Here is a 26,231-nt window from a genome sequence, read left to right on the forward strand (position 1 = left end):
AAGATATAACAGAGTAACATTCAGTCAAACAACGCTTGCAGACACAAGATGATATTAAACAAACAAACATTAGATACAAGGTAGACTTAGGTGGTGAATAACTAAACCGGCACAGTCTCCACCTACATTGTCTTACCTAATGTTAGCATCTACAAAGTTCTCAAAGACCGCTCTCAGTCGCGCTACTGTTTTACAACTCAGCTGCAGCTACACCAGCCTGCACTCATAGCAACCGTTAGCTGTATGCTAAGAAGGTAGCTACGTTGGCTAGCGATAAAAGTAACAAATTACCGTCAAAATGATAAAAGTCCGATTACCTGTCCAGCAGAAATGAAGCGACCAGGGTGTAACTTTTCAGCCCCTTGGGATACCAACAGCGACGCAGATATTACCTCCGGTCTGACCGCTTCGCTTAGTCAGGTCTGAGCGAGCTGACCGAGTGCGCGCATGTGGGCAGCTCCTCTGGTAGCAGGGCTGGTAGCCATGGCAGCAAGGGAGAGTGACAGTCAGCCAGCCAATCAGTGCATTCGCTCCGAATGCAACAAGTGGCTGTGTTTACTGCAGCGCTGAGAGGACTACAGACAGCCGATTTGTATACTATCTTTTTCAGAGCACCTAACTTTTTAATATGTATTGGTGTATATAGACATTTTCAACCAATATGACAAAAAGTGTTTTAGAAAAAACTTGCCTACCTTGCCTTTAAGTGGAACATGGAAGATGCCACTCGACTCGAATTCACACCCGACTTTTTAGCTCATCGTTTTGTTTTGTTTTTGTTCGCAACAGCAGTTGTTTTCATTGAAAAAGCCATGAAAACCTCACTGTACACTACCTGCGCCTACCTACAGATGAAATGAGCTACTAGCTGGTGAACATAATGAAGCATTTGTTTCAAAGAACAATGGACAATAGTTTGGGCATGACTCACAGTAAATGGTAATGTTGCTGTCTGCTTGATGTGTAAATAAAACACAGGTTGCTAACATGTTAGCCACGTCACCTTTATAAAGGTGATCATTAACCTGCGAAACCCCCAAATTTTATTTTGAGGTTAGTGTTTAGTATGGAAGCCTGAGACCTTCTGTATTTCACACCCTAGTGATGTCACTTATTCACACCCTATGAATTACTATTACCTGACCTATGAATCACAGCTGATCTGTTAGCAGCTCCATTCAAGAATGTTTTTGAAGGAAGCGATTTACATTAATTAGATTAACATTACTGAAAACTTGCCTCGCCCCTGCTTGTACCTGTGACCTTACTAATCCTCCTCCCATGCTATACATTACAGCAGCCTTTCTCAGCCTTTCAATGAACGTCTCCTCGTAGTGATCACACAACACAGGTCCTTACCAGGTCACCATCTTTATAGTCATTACAGCCACAGAGTATTGATTTACAGTAAGTTAACATGTTTGAGGAAACAGATACTGGTTCCTAATTAAAAAGACTATAGATCACAGTGCTAGATTGTGTCCGCTGATGATGAGGAGTCGCAGTAACCTTCGCACTTTCATTTGATTATTTAAAGTAATTTATGACTGACCAAGTGAGACAGAATGGATCACGGTGCCACATGTGAAACTGTAACAATTTCAGTCATTTTCTTAACTAGTTGTGATATTGCGCATATGTCCTACTGGAGTGCCCTTTGGCAGGGCACCCTGCAACCTCTCTCCAGGCACAGAGCTGTCCACAGCGATGCCAGCAGCAGATGGGCTAATGGAGTGACTCCCGCTTTGCTATGGAAATGAATCTGACCTACAAGAATGTGAATCTGATAATACCCACATACATTCACATTCAACACACACACAAATGATGTTCACAGATGTGCACCATAGGCCTCTGGCCACCAGTCGGTGCATTATTCAGCCTAAAAGCTTGTTAAGCAGAGCGCACAACGGAGCTGTAATAAAAGATTTATGTGTAAAAAACAGTTTAGTTAGCTTGTGTTATGTAAAGCAATAAAACAGTGGTTGAAAGATGGGAATATAAAGGCAGAAAGAGAGAGAAGACACACCAACAAGGAGCAGAAGAATATGAGAATGAGTGACAATGAAAAACAAGAGAAGAAAGAGGCAGAGAAAACCAGAGAATGAAAAAGTTGGAGGAGTAAAAGCAAAGCTACTAGACAGATCAAGATAGAGTGAGTGAGAGATCTCAGATGAATTAATGAAGTTCTCCCTGAGGCACGAGCTAACATCTCCACATGAGACACAAGTTACAACCTCTCCAGACCAAACACAAGTCAGGAGCAGAACACAGCGCATTACAGCACAGAGACAAACAGCAGCTACACATGCAGCAGTGAGACCAGACTAGACTGATGACACAATCTTGATCATTGTAGCATGATGCTGCTCTCAGATGAAAAACATACTTTTCAGGCAAAACAAGGTGGTAAAAATGGTGCTCACAAGATTTTTTTGTTTTTTTTTATTGTTTTATAAATTATTTAAAAACAAAAAGTTTGCATGGTTCAGCCCTGCAAATGCAAATCACACACAGACCATTTTCAAAGCACCTAACTTATTTCTTTCCATTGGTTGGTAATCAATTAATGGTTCCAATCACAACTACAGTATTAAAATCCATCCATTCATCTTCAAACCTCCCTTTCCCGAGCCACTTTAACCAGCTCTATCTGGGGGATCCCAAGGCATTCCCAGGTCAGTGTAGAAATATAATCTCTCCACAGTCCTGGGTCTTCCCTGAGGCCTCCCCCCCAGCTGGATGTGCCTGGAACCTCTCCTTAGAGAGGCGCTCAGGGGGCATCCTCATCAGACCACCTCAACTGGCTCCTTTTGACGCAGAAGAGAAGCGGCTCTGAGCTTCTCATCCACTCTCCAAGGGAGACGCCATCCATCCTCCTGAGAAAACCCATTTCAGCCACTGAACTCTTGTACGATCTTTCGGTCATGACCCCATAGGTGAGGGTAGGTAACAAAAATTGACCAGTAGATCAAGAGTTTTGCCTTCCGGCTCAGCTCTCTTTTCATAACAATACTGCCTGTGCTGCTCTGATTCCGGCCAACGTATCACTCCATTTTCCCCTCACTTGCGAACGCAACCCGAGGTACTTGAACTCCTTCAGTATTAGTATCAATTAGTAGTAGTAGTATGAAAATCAACATAGATAAATGGCAATAACAATGCTATTTACTTGGCATTATTATTATTTGCCTGCTACTATTAGTATAGCTACTACTAATACTACTACTAGGCCTACTACTATACTACTACTATTTGTACAGCTGCCCCGAGGCCAATAAATCAAAAATAAATCTATTGCCGCTTTTAGCAAACCTGGATGACATGAGATGGTTAATATGAATCTTAGTTTCATGAATTAAAAAAAAAGGTTCCTAACATGACATGATAATGACATTATTTTGATTATAAGTAATATGTTTGAATCCTAACTTTTTTACAGTTGCATTTGAGTCCCCTTAATTATTAATGTGATTTTATGATTGCTTTGATTTTGTTTTTAACACTTTTTTACTTTACTTTACTTTATTTTCCTTTTAAAGGTGGAGTAAGCAATTCTGAAGAAATCCATCATCATGACAAATACCATGATATCAAGCGAACAACGACACCTATAGTTATGTAACTAACGTTAGCGAACAAAACGGACAGGAGATATTCACTGAATTTGACAAAAACACGTGTATTGGATTCTCCTTCATTTGTTTCCTTCCATCTTCCACCCTCTACCTCCTCCCTCCCTCTCTCCTTAAATTCAGAGTAAATGAACTGCGTGGTCCCATTGATCCAGCAGCTCATACATGCATGCATATGTAGAGAAAAACGCAGCCACTTTCACACACACACACACACACACAGCGCTCCCCTTTGAAGAAGACAAAGTGGGAGGTATATCGCGGTGGACGGAGCCACTGACCGCACCCCCTGGTGAGTTAATGAGCCTTTATTGACCTCAGCACCTGAAGCTGCTGCTGTAACTTATCACTGTTAGCACCTCGCTCCCCTGACGCACAACACACAGGGGAGCACGCACAGACAAGCAAACACACACACACACACACTACTGTCTGTTTGTGTGTGTAAAGATCCATTGGAGACACAGGAACACACGCACCTTCAGCTCTCAGTGTGTAAACCTACAGCGTCTCCCGGGATACAAAAACACAGACAACCTCACAAATAGGGCTTTAAACACGTACCATAGTTTGTACTTTAAGTTACAAACAAAGATGACATGCCTTTCACATCATTTGGATCCTTTCAGATCAGTTAAGAGTGATGATGCTTGGTTGATTTACCGTCCGAAATCACCCCCCATTTACTATATACATATATGCACTGTATTTACTCTCTGCCTTTTTATTAAAGTGTCCAATTCTAAGTGTGTAAATGTATCCTCTGTATAGGGCCCTCAAAAATTCCTCCGGGTGTCGCTAATAACATTCATGATGGCTGTGTATTCAGTGTGACAGTGGCTCATTATATACAATACCAGTAACCTGAAACTGAAGCAGCTACATGGAATTCAGCCACCAGTGACTTTTATTATTTACAGTGGATAGAAAAAGTCTACACACCCCTGTTAAAATGCCAGGTTCTTATGATGTAAAATAACGAGACAAAGATAAATCATGTCAGAACTTTTTCCACCTTTAATGTGACGTATAATGTGAACAATTCAATTGAAAAACAAACTGAAATCTTTGAGGGGGAAAAATGAAAAATAAAAACCTTACAATAACCTGTGTGTACACCCTCTTATAACTGGGGATGTGGCTGTGTTCAGAATTAACCAATCACATTCAAACTCAGGTTAACTAGAAGTCATTACACACCTGCCATCATTTAGAGTGACTCTGCATTAATCACAAATAAAGTTCAGCTGTTCTCATTGAGATCTTATTGTTGAAAGACATAAGTCAGGAGACAGGTACAAAAGAATTTCCAAAGCATTAGATATACCCTGGAACACAGTGAAGACAGTCATCATCAAGTGGAGAAAATATGGCACAACAGTGACTTTAGCAAGAACTGGATGTCCCTCCAAAATTGATGAAAAGATGAAAAGAAAACTGGTCAGGGAGGCTTCCAAGAGGCCTACAGCAACATTAAAGGAACTGCAGGAATTAATTAAAAAGTACTGGCTGTGTGGTACATGTGACAACTATCTCCCGTATTCTTCATCTGAATGGGCTATGGGGTAGGGTGGCAAGACGGAAGCCTTTTCTTACAAAGAAAAACATCCAAGCCCGGCTGAAGTTTGCAAAAACAACCATCAAGTCTCCCAAAAGCATGTGGGACAATGTGTTATGGACTGATGAAACCAAGGTAGAATTTTTGGACATAATTCCAAAAGGTATGTTTGGTGCAAAAACAACACTGCACATCACCCAAGGAACAGCATAGCCACAGTGAAGCATGGTGGTGGCAGCATCATGCTTCGGGGCTGTTTTTCTTCAGCTGGAACCGGGCCTTAGTCAGGGTGGAGGGAATTATGAACAGTTCCAAATACCAGGCAATTTTGACACACAACCTTCAGGCGTCGGTTAGAAAGCTGAAGAGGGAGTTCACCTTTCAGCATGACAACGACCCAAAGCACACATCCAAATCCACAAAGCATGGCTTCACCAGAAGAAGATCAATGTTTTGGAACGGCCCAGCCAGAGCCCAGACCTGAATCCAATTGAACATCTGTGGGGTGAGCTGAAGAGGGCTGAGCACAGGCGATGTCCTCGCAATCTGACAGTTTTGGAGTACTTTTGCAAAGAAGAGTGGTCAAATATTGCCACATCAAGATGTGCCATGCTAATAGACTCGTACCCAAAAAGACTGACTGCTGTAATAAAATGTAAAGGCGCTTCAACAAAGTATTAGTCGAAGTGTGTGCACACTTATGCAACCAGGTTATTTGAGGGATTTTATTTTTCATTTTTCCCCCTCAAAGATTTCAATTTGTTTTTCAATTGAATTGTTCACATTAAAGGTGGAAAAAGATCTGACATGATTTCTTTGTCTCATTATTTTACATTATAAGAACCTGGCATTTTAACAGGGGTGTGTAGACTGTTTCTATCCACTGGATACCTGTGCTTTTCCTACTGTGACATGTCAGAATATCTCCTGTGGACAAGTCTGTCTTGCAAGATACTATGAGCGCCCCATATCATAAACTCTGTTTCTCTCCTGTCAAGGCTGCCGTACACCTTTGCATTCAAGCCACAGCTACCTATGCCTGTGTCCTGTCACAGCACTGTCCTGGAAATCTGTCCATGATCTTGACCAACTGAACTGCCTACCTCCCTTGCCCCATGGGACTTGGTTGCCTGTTCTGACTGCTCCCATGTTGCCTGATGTAAGCCTGTTCTCAACCAGCAATTCCTAGTCCTTTAAATTGTACCTACCCAGTGTCAGTTGACCTGTGAACGGCACAGCTATTGTTTGTTTTACAATTGCATACAAAGTCAGGATTTAACACTTTCTTCATGTCTTGAAGCAGACAGAGACAAACAGCAGTGTATCACAAGCAAAAGCACAATCTAGATCTTTGGTTTACATGGCAACAAACACAGGAGTAACAACATACTCCTGCTGACTGAAAGCGGCGACACAGCGATTTTTCTGCTTCAGACCCGCGTCTTCATCTTCACACATCGATTCAAGTGAAGTCAGTTTCATTTATGCAGTCCGCCACAAATCATCTCTCAAAGGACAGCAGCTCAGGGTGAGAATGATCTGTTTAAACAGTGTGTTTTACTGAGGATTCATGATCGTTTTCGGTTTTCGTTTAGTTTCTTTAGGTTTGCTGCCATTGAAAAGTGAATTAAAACATGTAGCACTAAAAAGATAAAAGATGTTCTCTTTGTAACGGACTCGTTGGGTCTGAACCTGTATTCCCGTTAGGCCACATCCACTCACACACACACACCAACAGGAAAAATGTACACAATATGGAAATCTCCACTTCCTCTCCCAGGGCCTGAACGTGTTGTGTGTTATATATCTAGAAATAAGTTAATGTACGTGTGTGTGTGTGTGTGTGTGTGTATTAATTATTGCACATGAATCTGTGTATATGTTTCTGTTACTCAACTATAAAATTAGGTTTGTGTGTGTATGATAACCTGAGAATGAGTTGGTAAGTGTTTATTTTCTTTTACATTTCAGAGCAGAGTGATTAAGAGTGAACTGGTGCCTGTGCCACTTAATCAACATATTTGCATGTCTGTGTATTTACAGCTGTGTGTGTATGTGTTTCTCAGTATGTATGAATGTCTGTATTGATTCTTGTATCGCCTGACTTTTAGCTGCTTTGGCTGGTCAGCAGATTTCTTTAGACTCTGCTGACCATGCTGATTGTTTGAAAGAGCATTTTTTACCCTAACATAATGTGACTGTGTAGATTCTTTATGTGATTACAGCAGTTAATTTATTGTGACGGCAATGGCTCTTGTTTATAGTAAACTGAAAATTCCAGTGCAGTCTTGTCTCAGTGTTGCTTTCAGGTCCTTCACTCTGCATCCCAACCTTGCAGACAGCTGTTATGATCCTTAAAGGTTCTGAATAAGAGAACATAAATGAATATATAATTTAGCAGCAAACAACTATGTAAAGATATAGTTGTGTAATGGCATTCTGTGTAGAGAATGACATCACTGTGCTTTTTATACAGTGAGTCGTGCATGTGAGTCCCTCCGAGTGAAACGGTTCATCTGCGAGGACAGCGATATAATGGCTGTTGCTTTGCTCATCTAATTAAGGATTTATTGCAACCAAACTAGAGTTGGTGATTGTAGGAACAGTTTTAGTGGATGTATTTTGGCTGGCTTATTTGTCCCCAGTGGAAGCGAATGTCACACACAGCTCCTTCAAGATTTCCATGTTCACTCTCTTTCCACCGTGTCAGAGCTGTATTAAGTGACTACTAATGCGAAGGGAATGCAGTCACTGCTTCACATTAAAAGTTTTTAACTAGCAAAAACACTGCGCTGCTCTTATAATGAAGCAGTCACAAGATACGAAAATTGTCACAGAGGTTAGCGCTGACAGCGAAGTCATTTCCTTTTCTTCTTTTTTTGTGTGAATGGTTAGGTTTTAAATATTGAAAGAGATTAATGGAATGAGATGGGGCAGCCACAGTGAGCTATTAGCTGAAGAGGTGCATGTGACAGGCTGCACACCTCCAACTCCTCAGCAAGGTAACCAACTATACTGTGTCCTGCTGTCGAGTGGAAAAGCACTTGGGATGTGCACAGCATGAAATTAGATAGCAGTTGCTAAAGGCATGATGGGAAAAGGTTACTGACTGACTTCTGTATAAATAAAACTATGGAGTTTGTTTGGCTGCACAGTAAACAGATCCACTAGCTGGTCCTCTTTTGTGTTTCTGACAAAGTAGCTGCTCAAGGAGTGTTTGCCGTATTATTAAAGCACACTTGCTGTTCCCACTAGTGGTCGGCTGTGGCTCAGGTGGTAGAGTGGCTGTTCCATCGGTGTGTGAATGTTATTTCTGTTGTGAGGAGTTGACATATATATGACATAGTGTAAAAGTGCGACAAGTAGTCGGAAGACTAGAAAGGCGCTTTACAAGTACTTGTAACCAGAGGTGTGAAATATTAAGAATTATAACTTTGATATTTAGGCCAGTCGCACCAGCTATAACACTCGTGAGGTGCAAGTGGCAATACTTTCAAATGTGACTGCTCAAGCAAACATGTCACAACACAACAAAGACTACTACAACAAATGCATAACATTACTGTATATACCACATGGTAAAAAGGTGCAAGGAGAAGATGAAGAAGCTCAGACAAGATTATGTAAAAATCAAGAACCAGACTTCTCTGTCAGACAGTGACATGCATCTATTTCTAAAGCATTTTTCAATTAAATACAAAGGAAGAGAACTGAGCGCTATAGTTCTTCAAAGTTTAGGTTATGGAAAGGTGACGAGTTGTTAAGTTCCAGTCATCCAAAACAACTAAATGCATCTAAACGTCTGTGTAGGTTGGCTCAGCTGTGAATAACTTGGGCAGACAGACAAATTTGTCTTCCTCAACCTTCACATCTTTGATGACTTTACTTTGATTTTCCCTTTGACTTGCTTTTCTCTTTCCTTTAACAGTGTCTTGTTTATCTTCACCGTCTGGTTTCTGAAGGAGTCTGCGGCGGATTGTGTTCTTTCTTTGTCTCCAAACCTCAAAGCCCTCGGACTTGCAGCCACAAACCTGGGCTCTGTCCACTTCAGCAAACACACATAGGTAAACAGGGGCAGGTGCAGGACTGCATATATGCTCATCTGCTGGGGCATGCGCATCTTTTTTTAATGCTCGTGTCACTTCACATCCTCAAAGGTTGTGCACATTTATTCAAACTACTTCCTCTCTCATCTGTAGCAGGATGCAGACAAACAAAAACACAAGAAAAGTACTTTAAATGAACTAAACTGCTAAGGGAGTTCACTAAATGCAAATCAGTTACATGAATCATCTGAACAGAATAGTTAAATGTTTGGGCAAATACAGTTTGTACATTGTGTTTTGCTATCACAACACAATGCTAAAGAGCAAGAAGGCCAAAATATGGACAAAAGGCTGCTCTACACACCATTGTCCATTATTTAGGTATTTAAAAATAAAGTGTGTTAAAGGTTCTACTATCACTATTTGTTGTTATTATTTTGATTATCAGATTGCTTTGTGTGTATGTATATATGTGTGTGTGTGTATATGTATGTATGTATATATATATATATATCCTCAGCTTTGTGATACGTTGTACTGTATCTGTGGAGTTTCCTATGAATGACATTGGTAACATGCCACTAGGAGCCGCATTTTCCATGCTGCATAACAAAACACAGGTGTTCTCTCTTTAATGTCATTAGAAGCTCTTTGATCAAACATTTTACCCAGATGAAGGAGATGACTGTATAGAGTCTTGTTTTCTGCAAGTTTCAAAGAAGTGAAATAATAGTCTGAACTAAAGAAGCACTGACCAAAGAAACTGCAAACATTTCAAGTATCAACAGGAGTCTTTAAAACTGCACTAATCAATATTTTTATCTCGTTAAAGCTCGCAGTGACAAACCCACAGAGAGTTATCACCCAACTGCAGTTCCCCTCTGCTCTGATGTGTTTTAGCGTCTTATAGCACGTTGTTTTGGTTTTATGGTCAGTGTCGTGGAAATTATATTCCTGGTGAGGGGTTGAGCAAAGAATTGAGTAACAACCAACCATTGACTTTGTCTAACAAAAGAGAATAAACAGAGAAGTACTGAAATACATATACAGCTGGTCCAGAGACCTGCCGCCTAGGGCGGCTTCGGGCGTCTGGCCCTGAGCAAAGGGATGCATCATCATTTACACAGGCTAGGTTTCTATGTTTTGGGGAACAGAGATCCTCTCTTGGCCTTGAATGAACATTCCAGGAGAGGAGAGGAACAACAAGAGAGGGAAAGCACCAAAACAATCTCACATCTCTGACCTAAACCCTAGTAAATGTGGACAGACTGACATAAGAAGTATAGGAGAGGAAAGGTTAAGGATAAAACACAATACATAATAATAATAATAGTAAAAGAACATACATAAAAGATCAAATGTAAGGTGTTCTGCCATAACAGCCACCAACTTTTAGTTTTAAGCAAAATATCATCAAACGACAAGAGCTGGAATGCAGTTTAAATTGAAACTTGCATGAATCATATTTCATAGCATTAATGAATGGTTCCAGCCTCTACATTATGAAAATAAAATGAAGTAATCCAACTCATGAACATTTACTTAGCATTATTAGTAGTTGTCGCAACCTCATTATTCAATATTTGTATATTAACGATGGATCAAATGACTACGTATAATATGTAAGGTTTGGAGGCGTTTGAAGTGATGAGCTTTCACCTGACCTGTCATTTTAGCGTCTGTCACCTCATTTTCGTGAGTTGCAACCACTGTTTTGGTTCACTCACCGCTCTCATCAACTTCTCTTTCAACAGCAGGCAGCTGTTTTCATCTTTTACACCTACTCTACACTACCTGTCCAACATCCAAAAAGCTAACAACTATCTGCTGAACTTGGTTGAGCATTTAGCTGCTAAAGAGCAAAAATATTTCCCTCAGAAGTTGGTAGAGACTTAAGAGAATGAACTTAACTTATGAACTTAGATTCATCAAGTGGCCAGAATTACAACTCCAAATGAACGGTGATGTTGCGCCGTGTCTGCTGGATGGTTAACTGGCAACTGTTTGCTAATCTATTAGCCGTACCAGATAGTTCATAGGTGATAATATATCAGTGTTGTGTTTACAGCTTGTTCTGTTGCCCCCAAGTGGACAAACAAATCACTTATTGCAGCTTTAAAACCACACCAGTGAACTGCACACTGTGCACAGAGTGCACCAGCAAACTGCAGTGTCTGCTCCTGCTCACATACAAGGCCTTTCCACATCAGCAGCTGCCTGTGGTGTTGCTGGCTAATGCTCTGCCCATCAGGGACAAGATGAGAACATTATCAATCTAAAGATGCTCCATAATCGTCCCATTTATTACACTAACAGGCTTTATCACATTTTCGTCCCATTTAGAGGGATGTCTGATTACATTTTGACTAATGACGACATCGTCAGTTGCTACATGCCCCCATGTCTCTGTTTGCACTGCTGATGTAGTCAAATAAGTCTTCCCCCGATCCTGTGTGGGAAACAAATTTCCACCTCATTTGTCCTGCAGTTTTTTTGTGTACTCCTTTTCCGTTTCCGTCTTTCCCTTTCTCCCGGGTGGGTTTTATTCAAAGTTTCCAGAGTTGGAGAGCTTTTGCAGGATCTCTTTTGTTGGCTTCAGATCTTATTAAATTGAATTGTCCGGAGGCTCTGGTCAGTGATCCATGATGGTCGGCCTTTTTCTGACAGGCCTGATAAATACAGGTCCTGATCTCTCTCTGCGTCTCCCTTCCTCTCTCCTCCTCCTTCTCTCCATTTTATTCTCTCCATCCTCTTTCTCAACTTGCCCTCTGCCTCTCTCACTCACCTCTGTAACACTTCTCTTTTGTATCGTGTTCCTGTAAACTACATTACAATTTTTCACTTTTCTCAATTTCTCTCTCTCTCAGACTGAAAGCTAATGCTCTCTGCACTCCGTCCCTATAGAATTGTGTATATACAACGTGTGTGTGTTTGTGTGTGTAGGCAGACTAAAACACAAGAGCTCCACTGACCTTGAACACCCAGTGCTCTCCTTCTTGCCAATAACCTTCCTATATGCTCTGTACACACACTCTTCACCCTGCAGTGTGTGTGTGTGTGTGTGTGTGTGTGTGTGTGTGTGTGTGTGTGTGTGTCGGGGGGGGGGGGGTCCATATATGCAAATGAATGAGCACATCAAACACATGCAATCGGATTAAAACTTTTTACTTAAAAACAGTTTAAGGAGCTACATGTCACACATACACACACGACCACACAGTGAGAACAGGAGATGAATTAAATTAGACTGATTACAATAGAGGACAGTGACTCCTTCATACAGTATATGTGATGCATGAGATACAGCGTCTTTAAACTGTGTGTGTGTGTGTGTGTGTGTGTGTGTGTGTGTGTGTGTGTGTGTGTACATGAATATTCATGCTCAGTGAAGTTTGGGGATGAGGAGAAGAAAAGTCATGCTCTGCTGATACTTCATTACTTAGTATTTGTTAAAGAAACCTTCACACACACACATTCTAGGACACAAAGCTTGTTTAAATGGCCTTAATCCAATTATTTCTTCATTCTACATGTTTATGCACACAAACTGTCACCCTTTGCTTACATGCACACGCACATACACACATCAACAATCCTCCTTGAGGAGATCAAGAAGAAGGGGATACAAAAAAATGGAGGACACTAATGTGTGTGTGTGTGTTTATGTGTTACGTGTGTGGATATGTTGTTGTTGTATATGTGTTCATTGTGTTTGTTGTAAGATTCAAGTTCAGACAGTTTAAGTGCTTGTGAAAGATTTAAGAGTATGTGTGCATGGTCACTTGTCCTTCTGTCTGTTTATTAGACTTACTTTCCTAACCATGCATGTCTGCATGTTGAGCTGAACAGGAGGAAGAGTAGGGGAGGCTGAAAGGAAGAGGAGAGGAAACAAGTACGAAACATAGAACGTGGAAACAGAACTGGGGAAATTAAGAAAAAGAGCATTAAACAACAGACAAGCACAGTTAGCGACTTGCTGGTGAACATAGCATTTAACAGTGAAAGAGACAGATTTTTCCCCACAAGAACTGGTTGAGAGCAAACAAAGAGCTAAAAGAAAGTGAATATTGGACTTTCAGGTCATCAGGTGGCCAGAAACACCACTCTAAATGAATCATTATGTTGCTCCATAGGTGCTGGATGTGTAAATAAGTAACTGTTTGCAAACACGTTCACCATATCAACTTAAAAGGAGATATGTCAATGTCCCGTGCACGACTTGCGTCTGCTGATCCCAAGTGGCATTTGTTATTACAGATTTAACCATAATGTAGATGCGACAATCTTTCGCTAACCTTAAGTGCAGAATTAATCGGATTTTCCTAAAAAGCAATGTGGCAAATAATCCCTCGCAATTATAGTATGACCTTGTGTCTGTATCTCCAGAGACCCTGCCCTATGCCTTTTCCTATTTTGCTGCGTTCAGGACGTTTCTGGGCTTCAAAAATGGCAGACAGCAAGGTGAAACAGCTTTCACCGGCTGGTGAGCATTGAAGGAGAGGATGAAGAGCGGTGCGGAGTGGGCCTGTTTTCTGTTGGACAGGTAGGTGCGGTTAGCTTAGTTAGATTGCTAAAGAATCGACTTTTCCATAACTTCCAACAATAGTAGCTAGCAGTGTACATACACACACCGATGCAAATAATTTTACATTTTGAGAAAATGACCCTAATGCTGAGTTTGAGCTTAGAATTATTTTCCATCTAACACACAAGCCACGCCGGTTACTGCAGCAGTCCAAACCAACGTAGCAAGTTGATCTTCAGAGAACCAGTGCTAGTGTCTGCAATGACCTAGTATACAGTAGCGGAGATAGCTAACATTACTGTTGGCAGTGTATTCTTTTTCTAACCTTGAAGAACTGATACAGCAACGTTTCATATACAGCAATGTGGCCCATGAGATATGTATGTACATCTAAATCCTAAAGGGTCCTTCTAGTAAACTTCTTTTTTTAAATCCCGGAAAAGAAATGGCTCTGCTTTGAAGAAGTAAGAGAAACGAGGAAACAAGGATTGCTAAACTAAGGAAGGAAAGGAGAGGGGGATGAATGAAGTGGGGGGAAGACGGGAAGGAAGAAGGGGGAAAAGAAGTGTTCAGTGTGGAGGTTGCAGCTGTGTGCGTGTGTTTGAGTTGTGTGTGCAGCACTAGAGACTGTGATCTTTGTGAGTCGGACGGCGAGGACAGGAGGGAGGAATGAGGAGGAGAAGCACAAGCAATTTTCCACGAGACTTTTAAACATATTTTAATGAGGAATCTCCATGTGTCTGTGCTGCAGTTTTAAAAAAAAAACACTTTGAAAACGCTGCACTCGACCAACGGAGAGGGAACTCAAGAGAGAGAGAGAGGGAGGGTGTTCTCTTGAGGAGAACAATTAAAAGTATAAAATGTAATCTCCCTCTCGCCTATGGACTGCTTTAAATGTGATTATTGGGGCGCTGATGACGCAGAGCGGACACCTGCACCCAGGGGAATCCTCCCAGGCTCTGGCCCTGATACTTTGAGCTTTTGGAGCAGAGACAAGAGGAGACAGACAGATAACTGATACACAGAGACCCTCCCTGTGTTCTAATAATAAGTGCAGTATTTTCAGTACTAAGAGTTGGACATTTTGGGAAATACATTTTATTGCTGAGCATTTTATGTGAAATTGATATCACCCTCATGCCTGTACAGTAAATATGTAGCTGCAGCCAGGAACCAGTTAACTTACCTTAGCATAAAGACTGGAAACAGTGGGAATTAGCTTGCCTGGCTCTGTGAAGAGTTAACATATTTGTATAACAGCACCTCTAAAACTGACAAATTAACACGTTATGTCTACAACAGCAAAGGTGTGTCTTTGGTGGGCAACCAGCGAGGATTCCAGCAAGTTACCAATCCTTGCCAAGAAAAAGGCATGCATATATGCGTACATATATACAATACACAATTGCAAACCAAAATGAAATTTGGGGCTGTGTCACTGCGGGTTGTGTCCTATGTCGTCCCATTGGCGTTTTCAGTCCAGAATGGCGGCAGCACAACCGCAATGCCGTCCATCGGCGTTTATGAAAAAAGCATCAGTGTTTTAACCTCTTTGCTGCTACACTCTTGGGCTCAGCTGCCAGTCCAAGCTTTTGTGTGGTTTTTTTCTGCTTTTAAGTGCCTGTTTTTGTGCACATATTGAGCAGATTATATTGTCACATTTTTCTGCATCGAAGCACTCCTTTTTCCTTTGAGAAATGTTTTAGAAAAAGATCTCAGTGAAACATTTGCAGAATGTTTTATAAATATAGAGAAATTCCTCACATGGGACTGAGTACAGACTTACAAAATATATTGGAATGAGTTTTTACACTGGTGTACTACTGTATGACACTGAGGAAAAGGAGCTCTGTGTTGTAAAGATCTATGACGATCAATGTCAGCTATAAATACTGTACCGTTAAATAAATTAAAAAAGTCCTAATTATAGGCCATTATTAATGTTATGATAATGGTTTTCTTTCTAATAGGTTTTTGATCTCTGGATAAGGTATTTTAAGAATTTGTAACTGATAACAGTCTGAGGTGACAGGAAGCACTGCTCATTGACACACCAACCACACACCAATGTATCACATACACACACACACACACACACAAATGGATAGGAACAAAGAAAGTGTTTCATGTAAAAATATCAGCCCATATTAATACACAACAAGCTATTCTTTCCCTGTGTGTCAGTAACATGACTGAGTGGAGGGACGGAGTGAGTGAATGGGGGAGATGACAGACAGCAGCAGCAGCAGCAGCAGCAGAGGACTGTTTCCCTGTCAGGTTCAGATGCAGGGCTGAAAGGAGTCTCTGGAGACTCTGCTCAGACTCAGAGGAGTGGGACAGATGCAAGTCATTCATCATTTATCTCCATCGGTGGGACTATTTTTTTTTTCTCTCTCCCCCAACGATGTCACACTCCCATGGGACCCCCATTCTGTCCACCCCCTCATCTTCATTGTTCTGACAGCAGATGCAGCAGCAGAATGGACTGATGATCAGTGATGACAGATGATGATAAGTTTTGACACATCCTGTAGTTTAACGTGGAGTAGATGTGGTTTCTGAGTTATAAAATGCCAGTGTAATTAACTACTTCTATTCATTAGGGCCCCTCCACCAATTTTACACGGCGACTTCAGCCTACTCCTTAGGAAGAGCAGCACTGCAGCCTGAGAAAACTGCTGGGTAATGTCTTCTGTGGCTCTGAGGGGAGATTTCCAAAAAGCATAACCCTCATGATGTCATAGTGATGTAATCAGGCTCATCTCCGCTTGAGTTTAGATACTGTACATTTTTAACTGAAAGTCTGAAACTGTGGACATGGAGTCTGAAAGATGTTTCCCAGACAATGAGGGTCTAATGAAAGAAGCTATCGGGGTGCATTATGGGAAATGTAGGATCCACTATTTCTTTGGAGCTTGACCAATCCTAGGGACTAAACGTTGGGATATCTTGTCCTCTGCTGCCTTTGACAGTTCTGTTTTTTTCATGTCTCTTTGTAAGCCCCCCAAATTCATGAAAGTGCAAAACCAAATTGCTGGAGGAAGCCTTTAATTTCACCTCACTTTAATAACCCTTTATATTTCACTGCACAGAGTTAACTTGCGAATCACGGGAGGAAACTCTACTATCAGTTTGACATATGCATGCATATTTAACATGAATGAACTGCCTAATGCTGCACTGTTACCACAATGGACAAGTTACCAGACTGAGCTACGGTATTAAAGGCTGGCTGGGGGAAAACGCTATTATATTCCACTCCAGCTGTTCATCAGCAGCTGTTCGCCTGTGTGTAAGAGAGCTGGAAGGACGCATCCAGAGCACACTCATGTAAATCACGACTGCGGTTTGCGTAATGATCCTGTAGTCACCTTTGGGAACAAACACACTCACACAGAAACACTCTGCACAACCTTTAGGCAGTTTTTTGTTTTTTTATGGTCTCTCCCTGATCCAGTCCTGCAGCAGCGGCACATGTTCCGCGGGAGATGAATGTGAAAAGCTACGGGACCCTGTAACTTGCAGTGCACGTAGATGCAGGGCAGAGTCACGTAGTCTATAGCAGCAGACCATCTAAGTACTTAAAGATCCGTCATTTTAAAGCCACGGAAGTCCGGATATGCGTCTGTATCATCCAGTAACGCACAACTTGCAGCCAAAATTACTTCAAAAACATCTTACTACTGCAGTGGAAGTTAAGCATTGTCAGAAATACAAGTTTCAACAGAATCACTAAAATGTGAGCAGTACTCACTCATTAGCAGAGCAACAGGCAAGAAGAGGAGGCAGGCAGAGTTCATCAGAGATGCCATGCTGGCCCGACAAATTGTCCTCCGCCCTCACAAGTTGCACCGAAAATTCCCAAGTTGTTCTTAGAAAAGAAAAGGCAGCCCACACTGTCCCGCTGCTCAGTGCGTTTCCCTCCTGTCCTCCGTGCAGCGCTGCACTCCAGCGTGAGAGCATCCACCGTGCGCTCATCCGCTCCGCTGAAGGGGAGGGCGCGTCCGTGTGGAAGAGGAGGAGGAGAAGGAGGAGGAGGAAGAAGAAGGTCTACAGCAACTCTGAGGGTCCCCGATGAGCTGCACATAAAGCCAGGCCTTGCCTGGATGGACGGGTGGATGCTGGGAGGATTTTGGGGGATTAGACAGCGCTGGAAGAAGTATTCAGATTCTTTACTTGGGTTAAAGTACCAGCAAACACTTAAAGTGCCATTCTGCAGAAGAAACCACTACTGATTGATGTACTAGCATGACAAGATTAGATAACTGTAGGTGGTTACTGAACTCCTTTGTACACTGTTACAGTCAAGTCCAGTGGTTCCCAATTTAGGGGTCAGGCACGCTCCTTAGGGTCACAAAACAAATGTGAGGGATCATGAGATTCATCTGATTTATGAAGTTGCTTTTTTTTGTGAAATATTGGATGTTGTTACCTTTTCTGAGAGAGGAAAAGTTAAACAAATGGGACCAAATGAGAAGTTTAAAAGGCAAGTTGTCTCTTTGTGTAGAACGGCTAACACCTCATAGACAGGGACCCCAACCCAAAATAAGTAGTAAAATAAAAAAAGTTGGTTTAAAACTTAAATGTACAGTATTTTGTAAGCTTATTATATATATATATATGTGTTCTCCCTAATCTAAATTATTCACATGAAAAACTGTTAAATTAATGTAGTGGAGTATGAGGTACTCTTTAAATTGTACTCTAAAGTATGAAGTAGGAAACAATGGAAATACATACTGAAGTACCACAAAATTACGCTTAAGAAGAGTACTTTACAAATAATAATACAAATAAAGACAATAAACTGATCGTCTTTTTTTATTCAAAAAATGTTTAGGGTAAAAGAAACAGTAAAAGATACAACATAACAATCCAAGCCGAAGGAAATGATCAAAAAGGGAAGAGAGAAGAAATACACACTTGTTTCAGTCCTGTTTCTCACACAGCTCCCACTCGGGGTAAAGCAGGAGTCAACCCGACAAAAAAACAGGGTCCGTAACTGAATGGTGAAGGTGGTCAAAATAGTACTTTCCTCTGTTTGATGAGCATTCAAATATCGGTCCAAAATCAACTGTACTTGGTAGTCAAATGTTTGCAAACAAAACATACAGATTATCCTCCACTGTGCTGTTTGAGCCTTACTTCAGATCCAACCAAAACCTGACCTTTAAAATGACATAACTGCTTGTAAAACTCAAATGGAACTGCTGTGGGATAATGCTAGAAACATTACAAGCTGTCTAAAGGCCAAATTAGGATCAAATGTTGAAGTAAAACACGTAGAATGCAATAAGGCACTTGCTAGACAAATCCAACTTAACAGATTCTAAACACAGACGTCAAATTAACAGAACGTTTATTTTACAATCAGCAAAACAGTGTGGCCACCCTGCAATTAAACAATGATGTGTGGGCTGCGCACGCGCGCTCACACACACACTCTTACACTTTCAACACACTCAGTCAAAGATGAACAAATGGTGCATTTACAACCTAAAGGCAGGCTTTTTAAAGTTTGGTACAACAGATATTGCGGGAGCAGCAATGATTTCAGAATTCCAAACCTAAAGACAAGCAGGGTGAACATCTGCAGTCCAACTAAGTGCTGCCTCCTACAGCCTATTAGAAGTAACTGCACATTACGTTTTCAAACATTTGGAATATCCTGATAAAATAACATCATTGGTAACTATTATGTTTAGGAAGTGTTTTATTATGTATTAGAACTAGTTTGACAACTCTTGAAGCAAGTATACAAGTCTTACAAATACTAAGTGTTTATATAAAAAAAAGGGACTGACGTACAGAAGAAAACATGGGGAGAAGTGTGATTAATTTACAGGACAGAGCTGTACACATGGACGGCTACCAAACTCAATGTTGGGCTCCAAACAGGTCAGATTTTACAGGAGAATTCTTTCCAGCCTGGAGGACCGTCGCAAATATTTGTTACATTTCAAAAATGTTATTTCCTCATCATTAATCTTATTTGTATCCTTCAGAAACCCTCATTAGAATGATTTATGAAAACAAGGACGAATGGAAAAAGTCTAATGAGATATGTGTTTCATCCTGAATACTTCAAACGCAGGAACAAATTCTATGAACTTTCAGTAAAACAATGTTGATCCTCTTCAAAATACTGACAAATATTTGGCCTGGCAAGGTTGTCTCCAACCCATTAAGAAATAACTCAAAGGAAATATGTAACCAACATAAAATGGCTTTGGTCGTTACATACTTTAGGTTGCTGGGATTAGCTGGGTTGTTTACGAATTTCTGAACTGAGAACAGCGTAATCCTGCAGCAACTGAACTCCAAGTTGGCTCTAGAGAGGATGCTGGACTATTGAAAAAGAAAATGTGTCCAAGCCTGCCGTTTGCTCTTAAGGTCGAGATACAACACGTCTGAAACATGAAACGTGTCTCATTTTAGCGTGTTTCGGGTTCCTTCTGTTGCTCAGAAGTAGCCCCTGCATCACAACTGGTTCAGTATTCTGGAAATTAACATGTCCGTCTGAGGGGTCGGAGGAAAACAAGTAGAACAAATGAAACGGCGATGGTTGGTCTTGCGAGCACTCGGCTAAACATTCTTTGAGTCTTATGCACATTTGGATGAAGTGACATCAAAGGAGCGTCATGTGTGATGTGTCTGGGAGATGGGGACAACCAGAAATTTCAGGCTCTCTGCCTGCCGGCTCTGAGACAGTCTTTTGATTCTTGATGGGCATAATAGGATGAGACACAACCAGAATGCCTCTTGGGGGGGAAAGCAGCAGTAATGAAGTAGAATCTACAGTGAACCAAAAGAGTCGTCCAGGACATTATTGTCTTACAAGGTCTGTCCAGGGAAAAAGAACAGACAACAAAAACTGTTTTCTATTTCCTAACTTGACACTTTAGCGGTGCAGGTAAAGCAGGGGAGGAATGGGAACAAACGGGGGGGGGGAACAACTCTTCTGCACCACGCTTCAGATGAAGAACTAGTGGTTGACGAGACCCTGCAGCATCATCATCAGGCGCCGCGCCCTCTTACTCAGCGGGCTTTGGGGGTCTTGCTGCAGGAAGGCAAAGAGCTTCGGTCTGACCTGGGCCAACACGGCGGCCATGTGGTCTCTTGTCAGTGGGTCGCCATGGTCCAGATTCATCACTGCATCCTCCAGGTAGCTGAACAGGGACACAGAGGGTCAGAGACGTCAGATAACGAGGACATAAGACGACTGACATTGCAAGGATTATCTACTGTAAGTATGAGGAGGAAATATTCATCCACGAGAGAGACGCTCATGAAAAAAAACAGGACAACTTTTTTTTTTACTTTGCTTAAGAGAAGGAAATGACATGAAAAGACAATCGCATCTACAATCTGAAACATCATTCATTCAGCTATAAAAGTAGCACAAGGACAACATGCATACACTTTGTGTTTTCACCCTTGGAGCAGCTGCAGGGGACAGAGAGAAAGTCTCAGCTATCCTTCGCAGCTTGAATGTCAAGCGCTGTCCTTGATCACCTTCCTGGCTGTCTGAATGTGTACATTGTGTTTTCACACCAATATCACAGCAGAAATTGAGTTGTGCCACAGTCACCTGTGCCCTGTCCTCTCTTTCAGACTACACTACTATTTCACTACTCAATTAATTGTTTTAGTCAGACATCTGGCGGTCAGACTGTCCAGCCGTGCACTACTTCTGTCCTGCTCTGTGTCTTTACAGTTTAAGTGACCATTCATCTCCATGTCCGGAGCACTGCCTGATCCCAGCCTAACATTACAGCTGTTCCCACATCGCCAGCTGGCCTCCAGCCAGAGTTCAGCGCGCGCACACACACTCTCTCTCTCTCTCTCTTTAAAGGGGCATTTAATGCCACTGCACATACGGAGTAGCCAGTTAATGTCCTGCAGGAGATAATCTGATAACTAAATTGTGTCCAACCCTTTCAAACACTTCAGAAAAACCACATTAAGTTGCTTTTCGTGCTTCCTCAGTAACATTAAACGAGTTCCTCAAAATCACTTAATGATCCTGATATGATCTTTTCTGGTCCCAACAATCCTAACGTTGATTTGATTTCTCTTTTATGGATTCTTCTAAGATACTATATATCAGAAGTAGAGAAAAAGAAGGATCCTTTATCTTGTGCAAAGCCTCAAAATATACTGTACAATTACTGAAGTTTGTCTAACACCAATACGAATTGATCTCTGTTTTACTCATGAGAGTATTCCTGCACCGCTCAAATACAGTTGGCCATTAAAGCAGGCAATAGTAAGAAGACGTTAAGATGTTTTGTGATCTACTGACGTCTCTCGCACCACAACCCATCCAACCATGGCTGCGCTCTGTCCTAATGCCTCAGACTGAATCACACCATAGCACCGTCAACACTTCCCCCAGATGGCACAGAGCGGCTCCAGAGGGCCGTTTGAGCAGTGGTAGGCAGCTGCAGTGTAGACGCAGATCCAGACAGGTGATACAGACGCAGAGAGGTGCCATAACGTGAGTGAGGCAGCGGCTCTTAGAGGATACACATTCACACATTTTGAGGATATCAGCACTACATAAGACTTTTCTGTTAAAAGTACAGAAAAAACAGACAAGAGTGCAAGGGAAAAAAAATATAGAAGGACATAGAAAGAAAGAAGAGCATGTAAAAATTGCGGCGTTATTCACAGGATCATCCATGCTCCCCGGACAGCCATGCTGCAGGGCTGAAGACGGAGCAGAGTGATGGGGTCAGCAGTTTAGCACTGTTTAGCGCTCCAGAGACAAGGAATAATGGACAAACAATGGAGAGGAGGCAGGGAGCAAAAGTTTAGGCAAAGACAGGCTTTATTACCGATCGTTGGAAGCGCAGGATCCTGCTTGTGTGGGAGAGAAGGCGTGTAATGCAATTCAAAACGTGTTCGCTGCCATCGCTTAAACAGTTTGGGAAGAAGTAAGCTTGTACAGTTCAGAGGTTTTTGATTAAACCCAATGACATTTTCCAACATTGCAAGTTATGCCTGCTGCATTGTAAGACAGGTCTTACATCAAACTACAGTGGCGTGAGACGCCCTCCTGCAACTAACAATGTGTAATAAATGCGGTATTTTTTTTTATTGGAAACAGTGTCAGTTTCGTGTGTCAATATTCAAACATCATTAATGTGCAGAAAATATTTAGAGGTTACTTTAATCACAAATACTGCAGATAATCAATAATTCGGCTGTAAAGTGAGGCTAGTAAAACTTCAGTGAGATTGCACACAGCGGTGCATTAGTTAAGAAAATCCTGGAATATTATGCTTCCATCTTATTTATTTGTCATTTCATGGAAGGCAAAGGAAGACTTCTTGTAGTTGAGTTTGGCTGGTTTGATGCCAAACAACTGCTTCACTGAATGTCACTGCCGTTATTATGATTTCCCACTACAGGTGTAGGGAAGCTTTCTACTTACTGACATTCATTTATTATTCTCCGATGTCTCAGGCATTGTCATCATCCTGAAGTTCATATATCAGTGACAAAAAAAATGCATACACTGTGAAGCCCACACTTTGTCTACTGTGTTTTTACTTTCACTGTTCATCTACAAATCACACACACCGAATGTTTACTGACGCCCTGAGGAGATCTGTGTACTGTGAAAGTAGGGAATTGTGTCGTTATGGATGGAAGTTAGCGGAAAAGAAAATAACTGTCCCAAAAATGGCATATGAAATAAGCTCACCTGATTTTGAGCTCAGAGCGGGTTGTAAGGTTGGAGGAGAGCTGCTGGATGAGCGACAGCAGAACGGGCTGGCTGAGCGGGCAGGGGTGCTGACCAAACACCTGCTGCGAGTCGATGGTCTCGCACACATACAAGACCAAGTTCAGATCTGTCGCTGACAAAGCCTGGGGAGGGAGTAAGAGAGAAGGCATTCTATTCAGATTAAACCACTTTGACCAATCCTTGCACACTCATACTCAAGTTCTTTCCCTGCAATAAATCTATAAGAAAAGCATTCCCAGCAGCTGAGCCCGCTAAAGAAAGGAGTACTCCACCTACATTAAAGCAAGAAAGGATGTGGACTCCGCAAGCATAGTGAGTATCTGAAGCACTAGCTAATGCACTAGTGGTGTCTGCAGGTGGGACTGTGTTAAGTAGTTGCAGTATATTAGCAGTATATTCTGGGCCTTGTAGTCCTGGTGGACTTCTTGTGTGTTAACGTGCATGTGTATCTTTGCACGATCACACCAAGTTGTGAGAGGGTGTTTGCATTCATTAACAGTTGGAAAATACAGTTTAGCTAAAGAGGCTGCAACACATACAGTGCTACACCTTGTGTGTGTGTGTGTGTGTGTGTGTTACCTGCTGGAAAGCCTGGTTGAGTTGGCCCTGCTGGAGGAGCTGCAGGATATTGGCTTGCTGCGTCTGGTAGTCTAGGTGTGCTGTGGGGACGGGCGTGCCGGCCGCTGACCTCATTGCCTGCATGATGCTAGAGGTGACCACAGCCTGCTGCTCCTTCATTGCCAAACTCACCTCACCTTTGACAATTCGCTGCACATGGCTAAGAATAGATTCCTGCAAACTGGAGAGGGAAAGGAGAGATAGAGGGTTATCCTCCATGCAGCACTGTAGCAGGTTGGCTAAATCAAGACACAAAGATCCAATATACTATGTGTGCTACAGAAAATAAAACTTCCAGGAAGAACTCCCTCGTTCAATCGCTTTTTGCTGATGTAACTTTGTCTCTATGTTGGCAAGTTTGATATTATCTGAATCGCGGGGTACAAAAAAAGACACCTGGCTCTGCAGAGTCCCGCGTTGTCATTTCCTTTTCAAGATTTTAAAGTTTCAGTTAGCCAATTACTTACTCTCTGCTCCACCCCCGACAAATCTATAAACTCTAGAGGCCATGAAATTAATTGCAGAGGGAACAAGAGACTTGATCGAATTTATGTTCTTACATTAGCCCCAGGATTAAGCTCTGCTTGTTTCTACTCTCCAATCCATTACGCACCTGCTCAATTGGCAGTGAATAAGGCCAGGGCTGCTGGCATAGGCATCTGCTGATATGCATATCTGATATTCAAAATATTGATATGGAATGTCAATCAATGCAATCAGATCAATCCCTGTGAGTAACATCAGTTAACAGCTGGATACTCATGGTTACTGCTCATAGTACTGAGTGGGCAACGTCACAGTTTTTAATACTAAAATTTAAAATACAAAACATTAACTACCTGCTTGGAAGAGAGCTAGGAAATATGTAAATGTAGATAAATGACAGAATATAGGAGTTTCAGGCAAGATTAAATGTGAACAAAAACAAGGCCATTCCTATCGCAAGTGGCTAACAGTGTGATCGATGAGGGATAGTTACAATACATACTTTCCCACCATCATCTGGATCTGGTGCTGGACCTCTGCCCGGACATTGGCTGTGATGTTATTTGCCAGCTGATCACTGGAGCTTTGGAAACTGTCGATCATCTGCTGGAGCTGGCCAACCATGGGGTCTCGTGTCTCCTGCTCTCTCTGCTTCTTGTTCTTCATATGGGTCTCAAGCTGTTGGATGTCTACAAAGATGAAAGGCAACAGAAAATTGGTTCTCCCCCTCACACAAGCAAACGCATAAATACACTCAAAACTACATTATGCAATAGTTTTGATATTAACACTGGATCAAATGACTCAGCGTAACCCAAGCCCACCATGTACTGTTTGCCCTTCTGCCCTCAGGCAAGAGATACTGCAGCATTCGGGGCAGAACCGCCAGATTCCTAAGAAGCTTCTTCTCCCTAGCAATTAGACTCAACTCCCAGAAGCTCATCTATATATACACGGACTGTATGGTTGAGTCACACACTTCTCATCAAATCATCCTTATTTAACAAACAAGCAGCCCTTTCTAAGCTCACTGTGAGGATTTCACTCGCATGACCCTATAAATACGGACCTCTACAATCCCCAGCTGAAGCAGCATGGAGGCGACCATCCTCTTCATGCAAAAAAAACTAAAAACAAAAAACAGAATTATGAACAGGGCCTAACAATTAATCAAAATATCATCAAAATCGCAAAATGGACAAGTGCAATATCCAAATCGCGGAGATGCCCCAGCCTACAAATCATATTCTCCAGACATAAGGGAACATACTTGTTTTGTACAGACCCTAGCAAAAAATCTTCAGTGAAAATGAAATGCAAAACTTTCCATCCCCACTCAAAATGAAGGATCATATTGCAACATGTGTCAAAAATAATCACAATGTGATATATCTACACTCACCAGCGACTTCATTAGGTACACCTGTTCAATTAGTTGTTAACAGAAACAGCTACAGTGAGGGCAAAAACTAATTGAGCCCCTGCTGATTTTGTACGTTTGCCAACTGACAAAGAAATGATCAGTCTATAATTTTAATGGTAGGTTTATCTGAACAGTGAGAGACAGAACAACAACAAAGAAATCCATAAAAATGTATGTCAAAAATGT

General features: G+C 41.7%; 2 protein-coding genes across 3 annotated transcripts in view; both read right to left on the minus strand.

The window, feature by feature from the left end:
* Positions 1-17,740, minus strand: part of nrn1la (neuritin 1-like a) — a 65,981-nt gene extending 48,241 nt beyond the window's left edge. Inside the window, exon 1 of the mRNA XM_038706963.1 lies at positions 17,519-17,740. Within this exon, the coding sequence (XP_038562891.1) occupies positions 17,519-17,576 (58 nt within the window). The 5' untranslated portion in view covers positions 17,577-17,740. The remainder of the gene's footprint in view (positions 1-17,518) is intronic.
* An 829-nt stretch (positions 17,741-18,569) lies between these two features.
* Positions 18,570-26,231, minus strand: part of edc4 (enhancer of mRNA decapping 4) — a 32,056-nt gene continuing 24,394 nt past the window's right edge. For both annotated transcript variants that reach the window (XM_038707228.1, XM_038707226.1), the window contains exons 27-30: positions 25,125-25,311; positions 24,098-24,317; positions 23,477-23,640; positions 18,570-20,933 (exon numbers count right to left, since the gene is read on the minus strand). In XM_038707228.1, coding sequence (XP_038563156.1) covers positions 20,750-20,933; positions 23,477-23,640; positions 24,098-24,317; positions 25,125-25,311 — 755 coding nt within the window. In that variant the 3' untranslated portion in view covers positions 18,570-20,749. The remainder of the gene's footprint in view (positions 20,934-23,476; positions 23,641-24,097; positions 24,318-25,124; positions 25,312-26,231) is intronic.

This window comes from Micropterus salmoides, unplaced genomic scaffold (assembly GCF_014851395.1).
Source record: "Micropterus salmoides isolate LMB-PRFRI ecotype aquatic unplaced genomic scaffold, ASM1485139v1 Ms_hic_scaffold_8, whole genome shotgun sequence".
Lineage (NCBI taxonomy): Eukaryota > Metazoa > Chordata > Actinopteri > Centrarchiformes > Centrarchidae > Micropterus > Micropterus salmoides.